The 21,686-nt window shown below is 38.6% G+C and overlaps 2 protein-coding genes and 1 non-coding gene across 17 annotated transcripts; 2 read left to right on the top strand and 1 right to left on the bottom strand.

Annotated features, from left to right (window-relative positions):
* Positions 1-2,553: 2,553 nt before the first annotated feature.
* On the top strand, positions 2,554-2,661 carry LOC132604733 (small nucleolar RNA R71). The gene has a single exon (XR_009568835.1). It is a non-coding gene; the product is annotated as a small nucleolar RNA R71 (small nucleolar RNA).
* Positions 2,662-5,049: 2,388 nt separating this feature from the next.
* Positions 5,050-17,010, top strand: LOC132603520 (cleavage stimulation factor subunit 50). 15 transcript variants are annotated; one of them, XR_009568369.1, is made up of 15 exons: positions 5,050-5,412; positions 7,155-7,238; positions 7,356-7,477; positions 12,213-12,285; positions 12,384-12,467; positions 12,540-12,626; positions 13,120-13,190; positions 13,271-13,322; positions 13,425-13,482; positions 14,441-14,541; positions 14,607-14,761; positions 15,219-15,327; positions 15,621-15,795; positions 16,141-16,197; positions 16,265-16,346. XR_009568369.1 is itself a non-coding variant. In XM_060316619.1 (14 exons), the coding sequence occupies exons 1-14, from the start codon at positions 5,305-5,307 to the stop codon at positions 16,418-16,420; spliced, it is 1,314 nt and encodes a 437-aa protein (XP_060172602.1). In that variant the 5' UTR covers positions 5,057-5,304; the 3' UTR covers positions 16,421-17,010. The 15 variants fall into 15 exon arrangements, 8 of the variants coding, with proteins under 8 accessions (XP_060172604.1, XP_060172602.1, XP_060172601.1 ...); XM_060316619.1 differs by lacking the exon at positions 15,621-15,795 and having other exon boundaries at positions 5,057-5,412; positions 12,216-12,285; positions 16,265-17,010; XM_060316618.1 differs by lacking the exon at positions 15,621-15,795 and having other exon boundaries at positions 5,058-5,412; positions 16,265-17,010.
* Positions 17,011-19,427: 2,417 nt separating this feature from the next.
* Positions 19,428-20,134, bottom strand: LOC132601572 (uncharacterized). Its single transcript, XM_060314654.1, has 2 exons — positions 20,124-20,134; positions 19,428-20,061 (listed from the first exon to the last, which is right to left on the bottom strand). The coding sequence occupies exons 1-2, from the start codon at positions 20,132-20,134 to the stop codon at positions 19,428-19,430; spliced, it is 645 nt and encodes a 214-aa protein (XP_060170637.1).
* Positions 20,135-21,686: the final 1,552 nt, after the last annotated feature.

The following is a 21,686-nucleotide window of genomic DNA, read 5'->3' as shown; positions in this document are numbered from 1 at the left end:
CTTACAACGAGCAAGGACTACATCCAAATGCTGCAGACAATCATCGAACGAGTCTCCAAATATAGAAAAGTCATCCACAAATACCTCCATAAATGTTTCCACCATTTCGGTGAAAATAGACATCATACACCTCTGGAAGGTACCTGGTCCGTTACATAACCCGAACGGTATCCTCTGGAAAGCAAAAGTGCCGTAGAGACATGTGAAAGTGGTTTTCTCTTGATCTTCCAGTGCTATCATGATATGATTGTAACCCGAATAACCATCTAGGAAACAATAGTAGTCGTTCCCTACCAACCGATCTAGCATCTGGTAATGGTAAAGGAAACGATCTTTTCTGGTTGCGGTGTTCAAATTTCAGCAGTCAACACAAATTCGACAACCAGTTACAGTTCTCTGCGGCACCGGCTAATCTTTGTCATTTTTCACTACAGTCATGCCCCCTTCTTTGGAACACATTGGACTGGGCTCACCCTTTTACTGTCAGAGATGGGGTAAATAAATCTTACATCAACCCACTTGATTACCTCTTTCTTCACCACCTCTTTCATAATTGGGTTCAACTTTCGCTGCAGCTCAACACTGGGCTTGCTGTGCTCCTCCATCAATATTTTGTGCATGCAAAATGAGCTATTAATGCCCCGAATGTCTGCTATCCAGCCAGGAGCTCTTATTCTATCTCTGAGCACTCGTAACACACGTTCAGCCTGCACATCAGAAAGAAAAGCAACAAGAATCCCAGGAAGAGTGTTATCATTGCCCAAATAAGCAGAATGAAAATGAGAAGGTAGAGGTTTAAGTTCAAGAACCAAAGCCTCCTTAATGGAAGGTTTTGGCTTCTTCTACGTGTCAGGACTCTCGAGCTCTTCAAATGACTTATTTCCTTGCACATATGCACAAGTAGTGTCAAGGATGAAAAGACAATTCTGAACTTTTTCATCCCCCTCTAGCTCCTCGTTATAGACCAATGCCCTCTCCAATGTGTCTTTCGAAGACACGAAATAATCAAGATCTGCACTTGTCAATTTAGGTTCCGCAATGGTTATCAATTTCAGCTCCTCATAGTGGAGAGGCAATTTAGTGGCTATGAACACGTCAAAAGTAGCCTCCTGCCCATCCACCATCATGGACATCTTACCTTCTTTGACTCGGATAATAGTATCAACAATAGCTAAAAATCCCTTCCCAAGAATGAGAGCACTTGCTTGTCAGTTTTAGTATCAAGAATGATGAAATCAACTGGGAGAATGAAAGGCCCCACTTTTACTAGAACATCTTCAATTATACTATTCGGATATGCTAATGATCTGTCAGCAAGCTACAATGTCACAGTGGTTGGTCTTGGCTCAATAAAACCAACGTTTTGAACACACAAGTAGGCATTATATTGATACTAGCACCCAAGTCACATAATGCTCGCCCAATCTCAACGTTCCCAATAGTGATGGAAATAGTGAAACCGCTTGGATCCTTCAGCTTTAGAGGAATTTTACTCCACATCCTGGAACTGCACTCTTCAGTAAGTGCTCAAACTCTGTCAGATGTCTTTTGTTTGCAACAACATCTTTGATGTGCATAACATATTTCGGAACCTCTTGCAAGAGCTCCACTAAAGGGATGTCGATGTGTACCTGTTTCAAGATCTCAAGAAATTTCTTACAAGCTGAATTCATCTTCTGCTTCTGTAGACTTTGCGGGAACGATGGTGGTGGCCTACACGCCACTACTTCTGACTGCTCTGCAACAATATCAACACTCTTCTGTTTGGTTCTTTCCTCTTAGCAGGAATCAGCTCAACATTACCTTCTTATTCCTTGGAGGAACTTCTTCTAATTGTCTGCCATTCCTCAAAGAGACATCATGAAGTTGTTCTTGCAGATTCTTTTCAATATTTCTTGGAAGAGCACCCTGTGGTCTGACAGTTTGAGAAACTACCATTTGGCCCATCTGACGTTCTAGCTCATGGATGAATTTCTGTATTTCATTGATCACCTGCTGTTGTTGAGACATTTGCTGGTTCCGAGACATCCATTGCTTCATTGTTTCTTCTAAAGAGTTACTCATCTGCTGCCTTTGAGGTTGTTGATAGTTGTTCTGGTAATTCGAATTATATTTGTTTTCGAACTGATTCCCAACAACCCAATTCTGGTGTGCCATGTAGTAGACAAATTATGGGTTCGCAAGATTCGAAGGAAAATTTGCGAACAGGTGATCTCTGCCACAATCATCGCAATTTGCTTGCACCTGATGAACTTGCTGCACCTGATTCCCGAATGGAGCATTGGCCAACCTGTTAACAACATGAAAATTTTGACCAAGGTCTGCTCGAATAGCAGTAATATCATCTACTTGAAGCACTCCAGCAACTTTCTGTGTTACTGCTGAGTGACTTGGTTCCGAGTACTCCTGACTACCTTTAGACATTAGATCCAGAATAACTTCTATCTCCTCGTATGTTTTGGTCAAAATCTGGCCCTGAGCTGAAGCATTCAATAATGCTCTAGAGTCATGCCTCAACCCCTTCACAAAATAGTGTCTGATGATCACCTTTGGTTGCATGTGATGTGGACAGTCTCCCAAGTAACCCTTGTACCTCTCCCATGCTTGTGGTAGAGATTCAGAATCTTTCTGAGTGAAACTAGCAATTTTCCCTCTTAGCCCCTTGGTCTTCCTGGATGAAAATATTTTTTCGATGAACTTGCTTGATAAAATCTGCCAAGAGGTAATAGGCCTGGCAGGCAGATTATGCATCCATTCCCTTGCTTCGCCAATCAATGAGAACGGAAACAATGCCATCTTCACATAGTCGTCGGAGACATCCTTATAGTGAAATTCTCGCTCAGCTCGACGAACGTCATCAAGTGCTTATGTTGGTCTTCATGAGGCTTACCCATATACTAGCACATGTTCTGCACCAACCGCACTGTTCCTTCTTTCAGCTCAAAATTTCCATCGATCTCAGGCTTCACAATGGCCTTAGCAGCATTCGCTAGATTGGGTCTAGCGAAATTCAACACTGGAACTCGATCTTGTTGTGCCATCTCAACAGTTCTTTCAGCTACCCTTTCCTCGACTTGGTTGTTATCAATTAAATCGAGGGCACGCTCATTGTTTGCCTGCTTTTTCTGCTTATGTAAAGTTCTTTCAATTTTTGGGTCAAACACAGCTATTTCTTTTCCTTGACTTCGAGTGTCTAGCATAAACTAAAGAAATCACCTGAGGAGCACAAGTAGCCAAAAGAAACAGAGTAAAACCTTGAATAGAGAAATAAAACTCAAAACTAGAAAAATAGTAAATTTTTCTAAGTCCCCTAAAACGACGCCAAAAAAACTTGTTGCTCCCAAACGCATACGCAAGTGTACGTGGTTGCACAAGTAATATGGGATTGAAGTCCAAATATTGTACCCATTGAGACTTATACTTTCTACTATTTAACTACCTCAAATTCCGTTTGTAACTATTCAAGAGAGTAACAATTTCAATGTTGATTATAACTAAAGTACTATTTAACCAAATTAAGCAAGACAAGAGATTCGTAATAGAGTAAGACTAGGACGAAGTTCTTTAAGTTTATCAAATGAGAAAGAGTTCCAGGGTCATGGCTTCCGACTATCTAGTTAAGTCTTCTAACAATTCTACCTATTTTATGTCTTTGCCACAACCCTAGAATTAGAACTTTTAGATACTTATGATTCGAGAAAAGATGCAAGAATTCATGAATAGCATAGGGTTTTTGGGACTAAAATTAATAAAAAAAGAAATAAACCTAAGAAAAACTCATCGTTTACAATGTTAAACGTCTACATATAGTCTAGGGTAAAGTCTGTGATAAGTAAAACCAAATCCCAATCAAATTGGGAAAAACTGACGTTGACGTGCACTGCCTGCGCGTCGCACATCTATCGCCCAACATGATATGCGCGCTGGTTGCGCGTCGCGTGTCCAAAGCTTGCACGTTCGAGTGTCGTCAGAGACCGAGATTCAGAGAGCACAATTTCTCGCGCTGGCTACACGGCGCCTGGCCATCACACAAGGTCCTTCAGTCACCAAATTTCTTCTGTGTTGTGCGATCCTCTCGTCATCTCGTTCAAGTGTGATACACCTCCAAACTCAACCAAACTTCGCTCGGTTTTCATTCATTTTTGCCTCGTTGTACCTAAACACACAAACATACCAACATAAGCTTGAATACAACGATTTCATTATAAAGAATGCGATTAAAGTACTAAGAAATAGAGGGAAAGTGACGCGAAATATAGTTATTTATGCAAATATCATTTAAAGGACCCACCAAGTTTCCGTCAAACCTTATATATTTCAAGAAAATAACACTACGGTTCAACAATTAATTAACCGCACCATATCTGATGCTAATGTGTTTCCTTTTACCATTATAAAAATTTCACAATTAGCACCACCAACTATTGTTTAGAAGTACAACCGGACATGTTGTAAGGACCAATTGATAAATCTTGGATTCCACATTGATTCAACCGTTCATCCTTCAAATGGTCCACTCATACACAATTCAACAACATTAATGTTAGGGCAAAGGTGCAACTATATCTCTCAACTTTACGATTTAGAGCTAATATACACCTCGTAAAAAGCGTGGTGCATATACATTCGCCGTTATACAAATGACGCAAATACACTTTTTTCGCTGATGAAATTTTCTTAATTAAAATAAAAGTCATTGTAGGGGTATATTTGGACCTTTTTGCAAAGTTCAACAGTAAATTTGCACTTTCTTATGCATGATTTTTTTTTTTTTTTGCCTTCTTTAATTTAACGATTAATTTAAATTTATTGCTTTGATGATCATTTTTTTTTTTTTTTTTTTTGCGGTCATCTTCTTATTAAATCTACCATAGATCCCCAAATTATTTTTATACAGATGCAAAGAATAAATTGTAATGTGGTCAGTTATGATTATTGGAAATAATAAGAAATTTTGAGATTTGAGAAAATTATTTATAATTAGCTGATGGCTGAAAGAATAAATTGCAAATGTGCACTACTAAGTTCTAATTTCACTGCTTATTGCATATTTAACCAAATGACCCCCAACTTTTTTAAAACAAAGAAAAACCTAAAATTAACTTTTTTCCTAAACCAAATTCATTATCGTGGGTGTCGGGGAAGTGTACTAAATTGGCGGCGGTAAAGTTCAGAAACTCATAAGTATTTGACTTTCAGCTTTTTCTAAGAAAAGGGTTTGCAGTCTGTGTATCAAATAAAGATTCTTTGGTATTATTCTTGTTTGTTTCATAGAATAAGTTAAGGAAGTGATAATCAGTTAAAATGGAGAGTAATAATAGTAGTTTGGAGCAAACACTGCAAGATGGGAAATTGTATCGTCATGTTAATTCTCTCATTGTCGCTCACCTTCGTGATAGTAATCTCAATCAGGTACTCTTTCTTCTATTCTTTGGTTTTATGCACATACATTTAACATTTAGAAACTTTCTTCTACTTCGATTATTGTAGTTACTGTCCCCTTTTAAAAATGTGCTGTCATGCTTTCTTCAGTATTTTTTTCATGGCTTCTTCAATCCCGCTGTTTTTTTTTTCGTACTGCTTTGAAATGTTTTTACTTGAGCCGAGGGTCTATCAGAAATAGGCTCCATAGTTTCCAAGGTAAGGTAAGGTCTGCGTACACATTTGTGGGATTACACTGTGTATGTTGTTGTATTTAACCTTAGAAACTACTTACCTTCTTTGGGTTCCCAAGAGAACATCTTTGATGACTGTAAGTCTGTAACATTACTATTGTTGGAAAAATTACTACAATATTGAAACTTAACAGAGATAAAACAGTAAAAACTTATCAAAACAAATGTTCTGTCGTGGCGGGTCATTGCTTTGAGGGCGATTTTGGTCCGACTAGGATGCATATTATTGTGACCGGTTGCTCTCCAATGTTCCACAACACTTCCCAACACGTGCACTCATGACTGAAAGTTTGGAGTTTGTGTAAAATAAATTGTCCAGAAAAAACAGGTTTGGAGAAGAAGAGGTAACACTGTTGAAGTGTGTGAATGTTTTTCTGTGAGAGATTAGGCTTTATTTGTGGGGGCACCAAGTTAGAAAATGTTTTTTAATAACCATTCTCTAACTTGATGCCCCACAGGTTAGGGAATATGTTGGAAACAAGGAAGTTCCAGTTAGCCTTTGAACTAAGTTAAATGATTGTGTAGACAATGGTGAGGGAAAGGGTAGAAGAAACAGGTTTGGAGGATTATTCCTCTTGAGGTGATGTATGCACTGATCTTACTTGTGTACGTATAGATCTGATTTATTTGAGATTTATTCCTATTACCATCATTAGGAAGAGATTAGAGTGTTCAAAGATTGAATAGATAGTATCATATTTTTTTTATTTTTTTTTATTTTTTTTGATAATCATGGTGTCAGAGCCAGCTTTCGCTCACCATAAGAGAAAAATTATTCTAAACAGACTTACCATGTCTTGTCATATTTATTGGGGATTGAACAAATGATCATGGTTGCTATCATGGCATTTGGAATATATAGCTACATTGGATATTTAAGGTTTTGGTCTTTAAGAAATAGCCTCTCTACCTCCCAAGGTAGGGATAAGGTCTGCATACACTCTACCCTCTCCAGACCCCCCTTGTGGGATTACACTGAGTATGTTGTTGTTGGCTGTTCAAGCACCAATTGGTTTTTTTTGCGGTTTCAGTTAAGAGGAGTCTCCCATGACTATCTTAGCCTCCTTGCTACAGAATTTTGCAAAATTCTAGAGTCCCCCTGTAATTATTCCCTTGAACAAGGAAATTTCTACAAGAACTCCACAAAATTTGACCTCAAACTTTCTTTGCGGAGGCCAGCACATGCATTCTTGGTTTTCCTTGGTCATCATGCTGGATGTTTCTTTTTTTCTCTGATAAGTGATATGGATACCTTCTGTAACATATCTCTAATAACATATGGGCTGCAAGTGAGAGGTCTCCTAAAGCAGACATCTGTTCCTAGGTTAACTGCATGGTCTAACAATATGATGGGATTCAAAACAACAAAGTTGAGAAGATCAACCTGTGTGTCTTATACATGTTTTGAATAGAAAATGGTATGTAATTAAGGTAAGTTATTTAGAGGTTTTGATGAATTCCGCTATGCATGTATGACAGGCTGCAAGTGCTGTAGCTTCTGCTACAATGACACCAATGAATGTTGAAGCTGCTCCCAACAAGCTACTTGAATTGGTCGCAAAGGTTTGTATCGGTTGGTAAGGTTTGCTATTATTCTACTTTCACGGATTTTCAGTTGCTCAACGTTAGGTAAGAGAATAGATATAAAAAAGCTTCTTTATCGCTCTAAGCCGTTAGCAGGGTCTTGCAGTGGAGAAAGATGAGATGCTTAGAGGAGTTTCAACAGCTGTACCTTTTGATCCAAGCATAACTGCAGCATATGGCTCAATCCCAGCCCCTCGGGCTGCGTTTGTTGATTTCAGGCAATTTATCTCCCATCAAACTATTTTTGTTTAATAACCTGAAGGGTTTAAGAGTTCTCTTTAATTAGTTGAGTGTTAAAGTGCAATTAATGTGTCGTCGCTTGACCGAGACTCTAAAATCCTTGTGCCATGCTGATGTATGCAATTGACAAGTTCCGCTGAGTAAAAAGGAGGAAATTATCTGGTGATTGTGGGAAATGTTTTGGATACTTGAGTACTAATCTTTTGTAATCGAAGAGTAATAACTAACATGGAATATTCGCCTGTTGCCATGTATGGAAAAACTAGAGTATCCAATTGAATATCTTTTGTCCTTTTCCTTTTTTCATTAATTACATCTTTCAAAAACTGATTAGCAGCTACACCTTGTGAACCAATTATAACTTTCATTCCGTAGATTAATTAAGTTCTATTCAATATTTATGCATGAGGGTGAACCTTTATTTTGTAACAGCTTTCATTTTGGGCTAGGTCATGTTAATCATAGAATTTTTGCAGGCTAAGTCACTGTAAGTTTGACACTACATAAGCCTTGAGTAGCAGGCAAGATCCTTTTAATCCGTGCACCAAGAGATCTAGTAAGGCAGTGGCTTATACACTATAGTGAGCCATCAAAAAGCATCTCATAATCATTAAGTATGTCTCAAGATTTACAGAGTGGACTCACTTTCAGATTCAGGATTCACCATATATTAACTTATCTGTCTGGACCAATGTAAAGACCATTTCCTGTCTCTATCTGGATCTGTGTAATAAATATTTCTTCTTTCTTGAGAAATATTTATGAATGATGTTAGGCTTGTCATTTGGTGGATTTGATAATCCAGTTTTGTTTTCATTTGAGAGTGTATTTTCTCTCTCTTCTGCTTTCTCTCTCTTCTATCCTCAACGGTAACATCTCCTCTCTCCCCCCCCCCCCCCACCCCATCAGCCACCGCGTCCGGCGACCAGGTAACTCCGGCGATCAGGTAACGCCAGACACTTTTCCGGCCAGATTTACTTTTTCTCCCTTCCCTTTTCTTCATCTCCTATTCTTCTTCTCTTCTCCTTGTTTTTCCCCTTTTCTCTCCTTTTTTAGCTGCTGCTGGCGCTGTCAGAACTCAGTCGCGCCATCGCCGGAGACTTTTCCGGCACCATTTTCCGGCCAGTCCCCTCTTGCTCCCTCCTTTGTTTCTCTTTTTTCCTTTTTCTTTTCCTCTTCTCTTCTCCTGTTTCAGGTCTTTGTGAACAGAATTCCAACAGTGAACAGTAATTCAATAGTGAACAGTACTCGGACGTTGAACAGTGTTTTTCGGCGGCGACCAGGTTCAGTTCAACTGGAGTTGGTACCTCCGGTTGCCATATCCATTATTTGTCGATACACTTGTAGTTACATTTGGCTATTTTTAGACTTTTGAATTAATTAGTTCATACTCATTCTTGTGGCTTTGCTTAGTGATGGTAGACTAGGGTCATGTTCTCGTTCGGGGACGGGGGCGAGGGTTAGGAGGGGTAAGTGGGTTAAAGAAGCGTCTAGGTTGAGAGTAGGTTCTTGGAACATTGGGACGTTAACGGGGAAGTCCATAGAGCTAGTTAAGATTCTTAAGAAGAGGAAGATTAATATAGCTTGTATCCAAGAGGCCAAATGGGTAGGTCCTAAAGCTAAGGAGGTAGACGGGTATAAGCTGTGGTTCTCTGGTAGGTCGAAGTATAGAAATGGGGTGGGCATTTTAGTAGATAGTGAATTAAGGGATCAGGTGGTAGAGGTTAGGAGGGCCACTGATAGGATGATGTCGATTAAGGTGGTCGTTGAAGGACTCACTTTGAACATTATTAGTGCATATGCGCCGCAAGCGGGCTTAGGCGAGGAGGAGAAGAGGCGCTTCTGGGAGGATTTGGACGAGTTAGTGGGAGGCATACCGCCTACTGAGAAGCTATTAGTAGGAGGTGATTTCAATGGACACATCGGGCATATTTCGGGAGGTTATGATGATGTGCATGGAGGCTTTGGCTTCGGGGACAGGAATGGAGGAGGAGTCTCACTTTTGGATTTTGCAAGAGCTTTTGGGTTGGTGATAGCCAATTCGAGTTTCCCAAAGAAGGAGGAACACTTGGTAACCTTCCGTAGTTCGGTGGCTAAAACTCAGATAGACTTTTTACTCCTTTGGAAGGATGATAAAGGTTTGTGCAAAGATTGTAAGGTCATTCCGAGCGACTATCTTACAACCCAACATAAGCTCTTGGTGATGGATTTAGGGATCAAGAGGACGAGGAAGAAGAGGGTCGTGGATGACCGACCTAGGATCAGATGGGGTAGTTTGACCACCACTAGTGCACTGGAGATGGGAGAGAAATTGAAGGATATGGGGGCCTGGGATAGTAGTGGGGATGCGACCAGTATGTGGGATAAGACGGCTAGTTGCATTAGGGTGGTAGCAAGGGAAGTGTTGGGGGTCTCGACAGGTAGTCGTGGTCAGCATAGAGGAGACTGGTGGTGGAATGGAGAAGTTCAAGGGAAAGTGGAAGCAAAGAAGGTGGCGTATGCGAAGTTGATAGAAAGCAAGGATGAGGTGGAGAAGTGGACGAATACGGAGCTTTATAAGATGGCGAGGAAGGAGGCGAAGTTGGCAGTTTCGACGGCAAAAGCGGCAGCTTTTGAACGCATGTATGCTGAACTAGAATAGAAAGGAGGGGATCAGAAATTGTTCAGGCTAGCCAAGGCGAGGGAGAGAAAGGCACGTGATGTGGATCAAGTAAAGTGCATCAAGGACGAGCATGACAAAGTATTGGTAGAGGAGACTCTCATTAGACGGAGATGGCAGTCATACTTCTACAAACTCTTGAATGAAGAAGGGGACAGAGACATTGTGTTGGGAGATTTAGAACATACAGGAAGGTGGCGTGATTTTGGGTATTGCAGGAGTATTAAGGTTGAGGAGGTTAGGGGTGCTGTTCGTAGGATGCGCAGGGGAAGAGCGATCGAACCTGACGGGATTCCTGGGGAATTTTGGAAGAGCGCGGGGCCGGCAGGTTTGGAGTGGCTGACTAGGTTGTTTAATGTCATCTTTAAGACGGCATTGATGCCCGAAGAATGGAGGGCGAGTGTAATGATCCCTCTATACAAGAATAAGGGAGATATCCAGAGTTGTAACAACTATAGAGGTATCAAACTGCTAAGCCATACTATGAAAGTGTGAGAAAGGGTGGTGGAGATGAGGATAAGGAGAGGTGTGTCTATTTCAGAAAACCAGTTCGGATTCATGCCGGGACGCTCAACTACAGATGCCATCCATCTTGTGAGAAGATTGGTGGAGCAGTATAGGGAGAGGAAGAGAGACTTACACATGGTATTCATCGACCTAGAAAAGGCGTATGACAAAGTTCCAAGAGAGATCTTATGGAAATGCTTGGAGGCTAAAAGTGTACCTGTGGCGTGCATTAGGGTGATCAAGGACATGTATGAGGGAGTCAAAACCAGAGTAAGGACAGTAGGAGGAGATTCAGAGCACTTTCCAGTTGTGATGGGGTTGCATCAAGGATCAGCTCTTAGTCCGTTTCTATTTGCCTTAGTGATGGATGGATTGACACGGCAAATTCAAGGTGAGGTGCCATGGTGTATGCTTTTCGCGGACGACATAATCCTGATCGACGAGACTCGTAGCGGAGTTAACGCTAAGCTGGAGGGTTGGAGACATACTCTGGAGACTAAAGGGTTTAAGCTGAGTAGGACCAAGACAGAGTACTTGGAGTGTAAGTTCAGTGAAGCACCTCAGGAGGCTGGCTTGGAAGTGCGGCTTGGTACCCAGGCCATCCAGAAGAAAAGTAGTTTTAAGTACCTTGGGTCTATTGTGCAAGGCAGCGGGGAGATCGACGATGATGTCACACATCGTATTGGGGCAGGGTGGATGAAATGGAGGCTTGCTTCCGGAGTGCTATGTGACAAGAAGGTGCCACCAAAACTTAAGGGCAAGTTCTACAAAGCGGTGGTTAGACCGACTATGTTGTATGGGGCGGAGTGCTGGCCAGTTAAGATCTCTCACGTTCAAAAGATGAAAGTTGCCGAGATGAGAATGTTGAGATGGATGTGTGGCCACACCAGGAGCGACAGGATTAGGAATGAGGATATTCGGGATAAGGTGGGGGTGGCCTCGGTGGAAGACAAGATGCGAGAAGCGAGATTGAGATGGTTTGGGCATGTTAAGAGGAGAGACACAGATGCCCCAGTGCGGAGGTTTGAGAGGTTGGCCATGGATGGTTTCAGACGAGGTAGGGGTAGGCCGAAGAAGTATTGGGGAGAGGTAATTAGACACGATATGGCGCAATTACAGCTTACCGAGGACATGACCTTAGATAGGAGGGTTTGGAGGACCCAAATTAGGGTAGAAGGCTAGTAGATAGTCTCGTTATCCGTTCTTATTAGTAGGCGCAGTATCGCAATATAATTTCTTGTGCTCCGATATATGCTATTATCTGCTATTTCCTGTGCTTTGATTATCCTGTGGTATCTGTGTCGCTTGCATTATTTTATTTTATATTATTTCATTTCCATATCGCTTTGAATCTCTTAGCCTTATCTGACCTTTTTTATGCTTTTTTTTTGCTTTTCTTGAGCCGAGGGTCTTTCGGAAACAGCCGTCCTACCTTGGTAGGAGTAAGGTCTGCGTACACTCTACCCTCCCCAGACCCCACGATGTGGGATTTCACTGGGTTGTTGTTGTTGTTGTGTTGTTGATAATCCAGTTTTGCTTTGCAACAGTAGCGTGAACGATACAAAAGGGCCATCAAAAAATATCCCAAAGCATGAGTCACGACATATTTCCGAGCACAAGGTTGTATCTTAAACAAAGCTGTAGGTTGTTTTGAGCTCTCATCTTTATTCTATTGCCGATTTCCTGCATTACGTTTTAACGCAAGAATTTTCTTTTAGAATGTTGCAAGGTGTGCCAGATTCAGTCCTGATGGAAGATTTCTTGCTACTGGAAGCGCGGACACATCGATTAAATTGTTTGAGGTATTGTATCATTTCTTTAGAACTCTTAACTTTCATTCCCTACTTCTAAAACAAAAGCATTAACTTGTGCAGATTGCAAAAGTCAAGCAAATGATGCAGCCAGACGCAAGGGATGGCCCAGTGAGGCCTGTTATACGGACTTTTTATGATCATCAACAAGTAAGATCTTGATCGTGTGATACTTACATTTCTTGATTCAGTTGTCCTGGTATTAACTTTTTTAGGTTGGTTAATTTGAACATTGGCTCAAAACATCTCTCATTATCCACTATTTCAGTAAGAAGTTTACTGGCTTACTTTTAACAAAACTAAAGTTAACTGGACTTGTTTGTATGATGTTTGCCTGTAGACGCTCCTCTCATTAAAATGCTAACAACAACAACAACAGCATGCCCAGTGTGATCCCACAAGTGGGGTGTACGCGGACCTTATCCCTACTTTGTGTGAGGTAGTCTCATTAAAATGCTAAGAAGAAATAAAAAGGGGAGCATATCTCTTTTATCAAATTGTGTCTGGCGATGTGATGGTGTGCTTCCTTTTAATTATTGATGGCACCTCTTTTCTCTCTCTATTCCTATGAATCTCAGTTTCTTAGTTGTGACTATCTCAGGATTTTCCCTGTTTCTTACCCAAAAGTTATGCATAACTGCAGCCAATAAATGACTTGGACTTTCATCCGCAAAATGCTGTACTCATATCTGGAGCAAAAGACCGCACCATCAAGTAAGATTTACTGGGAAGTTGCCTAATATGTTTGTCATTGGAATATGATCTAAATACTCCTTTCCTTTGGCTGTTTTCAGGTTCTTTGATTTTTCCAAAACGGTAGCAAAGAGAGCATTTAGAGTGATTCAGGTCACTCAATTTTTTTTATATTTTGAAACCAAGCATAAAGCTTGGATTTAGTTTCGAAAATATACTAACTATTCTATGGGATTGGATTAAATGTTTCAACAGGATACACATAATGTAAGGTCGGTGTCATTCCATCCTTCCGGGGACTTTCTTCTGGCAGGCAAGTAAATTTCTTTTTAGTTAGATGCTGGTTTGTGGGCTGCTGTTACTAGTTAGGTGAACTTAAAGCTGAATGATGCTATGTCGGACAACTTTTTATCCCTGAAATTATCTACAATCTTTTGTCCAAAATACTGGAGAAATAGGGAAATCATACTTGCACAGGTTTCTACCATAACAAAAAAAGCAATGCATGCCTATGCTCTGAAGTGTAAAAATCTTCTTGTCCATCTTTTCGGTATTGGTGATCAAATCTCGTAATGCAATATGTTCTTTGTGTATGTGCTAATCCATTCTGTGCAGTTACGTCTAACTTCTAACTAGATTTTTAGATTACTTTTTGGTTAAGTTAGTAATTTTTGTATTATTCACCGCTGAACAAATAAATGTAACTTTGTATTATTCACAAATTCAGCACTAAGGGAGTGATATTAGTAACAAAACGAGTAAAAGCCATCCCTGTTGCAAATGTATGGAGCCTGTGAAATCCAAAATATCATTTACATCATCTCCAAAGTGAAAAGTAAACCAAATGTTAAAGGCAGTTAGAAACAAAAGCCTTCAATCTATGATATTGATACCTGGTTGACTGAATCAACATGTGATGTTGGTTTCTAAATCTTAAGGGAGAAATGGAGCTTTGGAGAGGCAGCTCGTTGGTGATTGATCTCAACTTCAACTAAGAGGAAATATGGATCATAAGGTGTTGGTAACTACTTGATATGAAGTACTAAAACTGTTAATGGTAATTCCCACCACAGTGGATGGCAAGCTTTCTTCTTAAAACTGGCATCTAATCTCTAACCTATTTTTTGATTCTGTACTCATAAGATTATCTATTCCTATATTTCCCTCTATCATTATCTGCTAACTCATTCAGGTGAAGCAGCAGCAGTATTGAACACGATTTGCACTTGCCGATTGGCTAGATTTTCTCATGATAATGTTGGTTGTTACAGGAACTGATCATTCAATTCCTCATCTATATGACATCAACACTTTCAAATGCTACCTGCCACCAAATTTCCAAGAGATGGGTGTCAATGGTGCTATTAATCAGGTAAAATTGGTATCTAGCATTCTTTGGTCGGAGGATTCTTTACTCACCATTATACTTCCTTGCAGGTTAGGTATTCATGTACTGGCGGATTGTATGTAACTGCTTCCAAAAATGGTGCAATTCGGCTATGGGATGGGGTAACTGCTAGCTGTGTCCGATCCATAGATGGTGCACATGGAGCGGCGGAGGCCACAAGTGCAAATTTTTCAAAGGATGAAAGGTTAGAGATCCCTTATGGTTACATACAGCTTACAAGCTAGGACCAGGAACCTTTTCTTCAACTGGAGAAAGAGGTTTATTCCACTTGAACCACAGCCTAGAAATGAAGCGGGTTCTTTTTTCTTCTTAACATTGTGTAGAGGGTGGAAACTTGTGAAAAGGAGCTGCCAATGAGAATATTCTATTCTCATCACGTTTTGTCACAAAGCAGTTCCAGTAAAGTATTGCCTGCTTGATTACCAAGTTTATCTATTGTACTGCTCATGCACTTGAACAAAAAGAATGATGTTCATCTTTTGTGTCGAATTTTTATTTGTGACCCTATGTGGTCTACTTGACCTCAGGTTTTATTTCTTATTGCCATGTGGAACTTGCTTTACTTTCTATGTGAGATATTCTTGATAGTTTATAGGGCTTTAGATGCCTACTCAAGCTTGTTTATTTCAAACATTTCCTAGGTATATTCTATCCTCGGGAAAAGACTCTTCGGTGAAGCTTTGGGAAGTTGGCACAGGAAGATTGGTCAAACAATATCTTGGAGCTACACATACACAGTTGCGCTGCCAGGTATGTCAGGGTCACACAGCTTGCTTTGAAGAGTTCATGTTTCTTGTCACAATTTTTTTTTTTTTTGATTAAAAAAAAAAAGAAAAAGAAAAGCAAAGCTTAATTTGGCTGCTCCGTGTATAGTTGAGCAGATATAGGCTTAAACAGAAGCAAAGAATTGGAGTTGCATATTTATGAAATATCGCCTGCTTGCCATTATTGAATATGCAATACATGTCATCATATACCATGAATGCTGGCTTTGGTTTATCATTCTTGTGAAGCTTCTACTTGGATTCCAAACTGCTTGTTAGATATGCCGCAGCTGTCATGGTCATTGTGGAATTGCATCTAAAAATTTAGAAGCTAATACATTTAAAGTACAACAACAACGGCTACGCTTCAATCCTCCGTTTTAAAAAAAATGGCTACGCTTCAACTTCAATCCCAAGCTAGTCGGGGCCGTCCATTTGAATCTTCAATATCCATGTACGCCATTTAAACTCGTCTCAATTCACTATTCATCTATCACGTGGAAATCAAAGAATAGTTTTTCGCGAACTATGTACCAACCTGGAAAATTATGTTAATTTTTTGATGGATGTTCAGGTGATTTTTGAGATGTGATAGTCAGAGATAACTTCCCCATGTGGATTTCCTATATCTTCGTGTTCATCTTCTGTAATTAGGCTATATTATTTTTATATATGCACCACTTTCAAAAGTGTTTTCTTGTTTTGTTTAGATTATGAGCCTTGATTTCCACATATGTGGGAATGTATTGCTCTCATATTCTTGTTGACATTTGACAGTTGAAAAATGCTTTCGATGCAGGCTGTTTTCAATGATACAGAAGAATTTGTATTATCAATTGATGAATCTCTCAATGAGGTAAGTTTGTCTTTCTTTAATACGTACACAGGTAAAATTAGAGAGATTAATAGGATGTTGGTCACAGATTGTTGCATGGGATGCTCTGACGACAGAAAAAGTGGCTAGATGGCCCTCCAACCATATTGGTGCACCCCGTTGGCTTGTGCATTCCCCTGTAGAAGCTACATTTGTGTCTTGTGGGATTGACCGATCCATTCGGTACTGGAAGGAGGTCCCTTAGTGCCAATAATGAGCAGGTGACAGGTGGCAAAGCCAGAGATGTATGCCAATGTAATTTAATAAGCTTGCAGTAGCTGTAAGAAACTCTCATCCCACTTATTTGTTGTATACTTGAGAAAGAGAAAAGAGGCATTCGTTCTCAGGAAGGTCAGCCAAACAAAGCTCTTTCCTTTTTTTTTTTTTTTTTCCGACATGCAGTGAGCTAATTAGATGGAAGCAATTATTGCTTTGTCTACACATCCTCTCTGATGGTGAAGAAAAGTAAAAAGAAGAGGCAAATAGGTCTCAAGTTGGTCCAATGATCAGGCATGATGGTTAAATCTCCTCTATCTTGATATGGGTCCTCTACTGATCACCCAAATTACCCAGTTTTTAAGGGAAGATTAAATATTTGCTTGAGGGACATGTATTTAGGCGTTTTTTATTTGTCTGGCAGCATTTGTTTCCAAGTTTTTGTAATTGATTGACAGTATTACACAATGTGGACATAAGCTTGATCATCCTTTTGGGATTCAAAGTAGCAACCTTGTACCCTACTCTGTAGGATATTTCACGTCTTTTAACTGGAAAGTTTTCTTCTCCCAATGGATATTTCTTCCGTTTCAAGTTTGAAGCTGGTAAAAATGAGCACCTTTGAGACTGGATTTTGTATAAAATTTGAAAGCAATATAGCTTGACAATGACATTCCCGTGGATAATTTGGGGAAATTACGCTGTCTATTTTTGAAAATATTTACACCATGTAGCCCCATACTTTGAGTTTGTTACTGATTTAGCTCATAGTTGTGTACAAACACCTTTTGTACACTATTATACACTTTATACGAGGTTGATACATTATGTATAATGCTTTTTGCCCCTAGGTATAATGTTGTCTAATATTGTATATTGGGCTACGTGGTGTAATAATTTTCAAAAGTTGTATATTTTTGAAAATTTCCCCTTATTGTTCTGTATGTGTCACCTAATTAATTACAAAAATATGAGAAATAGCTATATGGAGGCGTTAATAATCTGCGGACTGGCAGAGGCAATAAGATAGACCAACTTATTGGCCTTGATCATTGTAAATATTTGATAGTAGCTCACTGTTTATCTATTGCATCTAAGGTAACCAAATTATTTGTTAGGAAAAAGACGAATGATGGCAAGTTTTAACTGAGGTAATATTACAATGAATTAACAAATATACACCAATCACGATATCAGAATTCAGAAACATGCATTCTTTCAGGCAGTACTGGTTTTGAACTTAAAACATCAACTAGGTTTAACCCGAGGATTAACGATGTCCTAACCAATTACATCTTGCAAGTTTGTAAAGTTGAACAGAGAAGGTCACATTTGTTAATTTTCCATCTCCTTTCGAAGGTCATATCATATGTCCACTTGTCCAGCTTTTTATTTTTCTATTTTTATACTCGGTCGAAAATTTTCAGGTAGAAGAAGAAAAATAATGACAAATGATTTCCAAACACATTATTCATCCAGTTTCAATTATCCGTCATAATTTGGTTGGACACAGAACTGAAGAAAATAAAACAGATATTTTGAAGAAAAAGTTACTATTTCTATCAATTGGGATAATAATGTTACCAAAATTGACCCATGTTTTATCTTCTTACCTAATTTGGCCCACTTTGTATTTTCATTCCTTAACCCAACGTTTTTCACAAACAGCTACCTTTTAGCTCCTTCTAACAATTTATAACTACATGTTTTACATTTACAATTCGTAGCTGGAGGACCTATATTTAGCTAGTAGATGCGTCGACTTAAATATAGGATAAATATAACGGAAATATACACGCTGAGAAAACTGAAAGTGCTATATTTATGGAAACAAAATCTATTCCAATTTAAATTAAAATCAGTTTTTAATGTTCCCCGATTCACGCAAATATCCTCTCATTCCATATCTGATCTCATATCTCATTCAAACAGCTAAAAAATTCAAAAAAAATTGAATTCAAAAAGTACATTCATATTTTTAACAAAAAAAAAAGGTTTAAAAGCTAGTTCATCAAAAAACTTTGAAAAATAACAATATCAAACCAGTGAACAGAGCTCGTTTTAAACGACGAATATATATTTGAATTCATCTGTTGAAATATCGAATTCAAGTTGAGTTCATAATTGAGCTGACAACGTTTTCACTGCAACTTTTTATTTTTTTGATTTTTCTAAAATTTTGAAAAATATAGTCAAAATATATGAATATATATATATTTTTTAAGAATAGCTGGAACAAGTCCAGCCCAAATGAAGTTCAACAAAAACAAATAGTAGTTGACATATACTCTCTCCTCTCACACAAATTAGGAAAGTTCTAGATTGAGTGGCTTCACCGGAGTAAAAGGCATTGCACTTTCACCACGGCTGAGCGATCTGGTTTTCCGATTTGGATTTACGTCATCTTCGCACCCAAGCTCTCACCGGTGCAGCAAATCCATATCCAAGGAGTTATAACCTCAGAACAAACAGATCGTCTTCCTTCAGGTAAGAGGTGCTCCCAAACTTTAATTTCCTTCATCTGAGTGAGAAAACGCATGCTATGTCCGCTATCTTCTACTGTATTCTCCAATGTGATGGAAATGACCTGTTATATTCTTGGAGATTATTGATCTGTTATAAGTGTTGGGATTTGTGCTGCAAACGATCTCTATAATCCTAATCAGTTAGGTGGATTGTAGTCCTCAACTTGCGATTGAAAAGAAACATCTTTGAAAATACACTGATTTAACTCAATTTAGCTAGAATATGTTTGTTACTAGCTACAACTAAGTCTCCTCCATTTAACCCAGATGGTTAATTTCAGATCCAAAGTAGTAGCTTGGTAGTGACCCACATACCCAATAAACTAAAGAGTTAAATATCTCAGTGACATTCCCATCTTACTCTTGTAATGACTGTACTTTTGCTGCTGCACATTTATTGACTCAACTTCAATGGGATGAGCCAAAGTTGATACCACCATTAGAAGTTTTATCAATATTTGTGTCACAGAGTCAAAGTACATCAATGCCTCTTAAGTTCTTAACATTCCTAATCCTGAGGTTTGGGACTTGATGTTTATCCAAATGTAGGATCTTCCTTCCTGCACTAGGTAAATCAGTAAATGAATTAAAGCTTATTGTACCTGCAAAATCAAAAGCTAGGTTAGTTAAAAAATCTGCCAATGTATTCCCCTCCATGTATACATGATATATTAGTACATTGAATTCAGCCTTCATTCTTCTAATTCTCTCCACCTCTGTGATAATACACCATGGTATCTCACATATTCCATCAACCACATTCTTCATTAGTAAGGAGTCCGTTTCCAAAACCAGTGGGTGAAATTCATGATTTACACAATATACCAAACCCTCCATCATTGCTCTTGCCTCTGCAACCACATTAGAATTAAGTCCCAATTCCTTGCATTCTGCATATATCAAATCTCCATGCCAATCTCTTACACAAAAACCATAAGAACTAGGACCAGGGTTGCCCTTTGATGTTCCATCAGTATTACATTTATACCATCTCTCATAAGGCAACCTCCAGTAGACAATCTTAGAAATCAAAATAGGTTTATATCCTTCAAGAAATACCACCAGTTCAGGCCAAAGAAACGGAATGTTTTTCAACCATGGATATCTGCTTTTTGTTAAGTAGTACAAGTTCCTATTTATCTCATGAATAACTTTATTGAAACTCACCCGTCCTCCATGTTTAATAGTGTTTCTTCTCTTCCACAACTCCTATGTGATCATAGCAGGCACAACATGTAGGATAGGTCTGAATTTCTCTGCACACTTAATCTTCCACCAAGTTCTGATAACTTGATGGATCTGAATGAGATTCATTTGAATTCCCACTGCCTGCTTCAAAAAATTCCACACATCTGTTGCAAACTTACTTGTTAAAAAGAGATGTTGCATAGTCTCCTGCTGTGAATTAGTACAACAATAGCATCTTGACACTCAGGATATATCTGAAATATAGTCAACAAAAACCAGAATAAGTAATATTGAACATAATAATCAAAATACAATTAAAACATATATCCAAAATATAGTCATAATTGAGGTAGCAACGTTTTCACTGCAACTTTTTTTATTTTCTGAAATTTTTCTAAATATAGTCAAAATATATGAAAAATATATCTGAAATACAGTCAACAAAAACCAGAATAAGTAATATTGAACATAATAATCAAAATACAATTAAAAATATAGCCAAAATATATATGAAAAACAACTATTAAAATATCAATCCAAAACATTAGGAATTGAAAATTCGGGTTCTATACCTCTAGTCCTCATCGGAGTAGAAGCTTTCTTAGCCATTTCACTTGAATCTAACAAAAAACAACCAAGAACAAATAGTGATAATAAATTATTTAGAGTTGCATTGCTGATTCAAACAAAAATAAAAATAAAAATATAAGTTAAATACACGGTGAAACGTAAAAATCAGTATAAAATCTTACTTTTTTTGGGAAATAGATTTGAATTATGAGTGAAATTAATGAGTAGTTAATTAGAGATAAACAAGGAAGTTGAACTATTGTAAAACTGATTTGAAATTGGAGGAAATTAAGGGATATTAGGCATAATGGCGTGTATTTAGGGGGATAGGAGAGAGGGACCTTTTTTTTTGCTTAAATTTAGGGTGTAGGAAGTTATCAGATGAGTGGTAAAAAAGTGATAGCTATAGGAAGTAAATATGTTATATTTTAGCTACTAAATATAATTATTATAAAGCTTAGCTATGTTCCATAAATAGGTAATAATGTAAGCTATGCCAAGTAAATTTTACTTTTTAGACGATAGAGACCTATAAGAACTTGGGAACTTTAGAGGTTGTAGGGCAAGAAGCAAGCCTGTCAGTTGTTTGCCATTCATTCTGAAACAGCCACTCTATCCCACGAAGGTAGAGGAAGGTCTGCGTACATCATATCCTTTCCAGACTCCATTTATGAAATTATGCTGGGTATATTGTTGTTGTATTGCCCTTCATATGGATTGATCGTTAATTTTTGGCCCTGTTGCTTATTTAATGAAAACATCCAGATATGCTTCTCTCGGCATATGTTCATTTACATTTTTGTCTTCGGAAATTGAACTTTTGCCTCGCTTCGCACAAGTTCTGTAGGAATTTATTAAGCTATGCAACATAAGTTGTGTAGTACTTTTCAGATTAGTTGAGCGTTGAAAGTTTTGCCTTTTCCGGCATAACTTGTGTGGCTGTGATGATACATATGCCGAAGCTTAACGCTA

This window comes from Lycium barbarum, chromosome 7 (genome assembly GCF_019175385.1).
Source record: "Lycium barbarum isolate Lr01 chromosome 7, ASM1917538v2, whole genome shotgun sequence".
NCBI classification, from domain to species: domain Eukaryota; kingdom Viridiplantae; phylum Streptophyta; class Magnoliopsida; order Solanales; family Solanaceae; genus Lycium; species Lycium barbarum.
The sequence above is the reverse complement of the archived record's forward strand: the minus strand, read 5'-3'. Positions and strand labels throughout refer to the sequence as shown.

Coding starts and splice junctions, on each gene's coding strand:
- LOC132603520 (XM_060316618.1), top strand. CDS start 5,305: ATGGAGAGTAATAATAGTAGTTTGGAGCAAACACTGCAAGATGGGAAA. Junction 13,483..14,440: donor CGGGGACTTTCTTCTGGCAG/GCAAGTAAATTT, acceptor TGGTTGTTACAG/GAACTGATCATTCAATTCCT. Junction 16,198..16,264: donor TTGATGAATCTCTCAATGAG/GTAAGTTTGTCT, acceptor TGTTGGTCACAG/ATTGTTGCATGGGATGCTCT.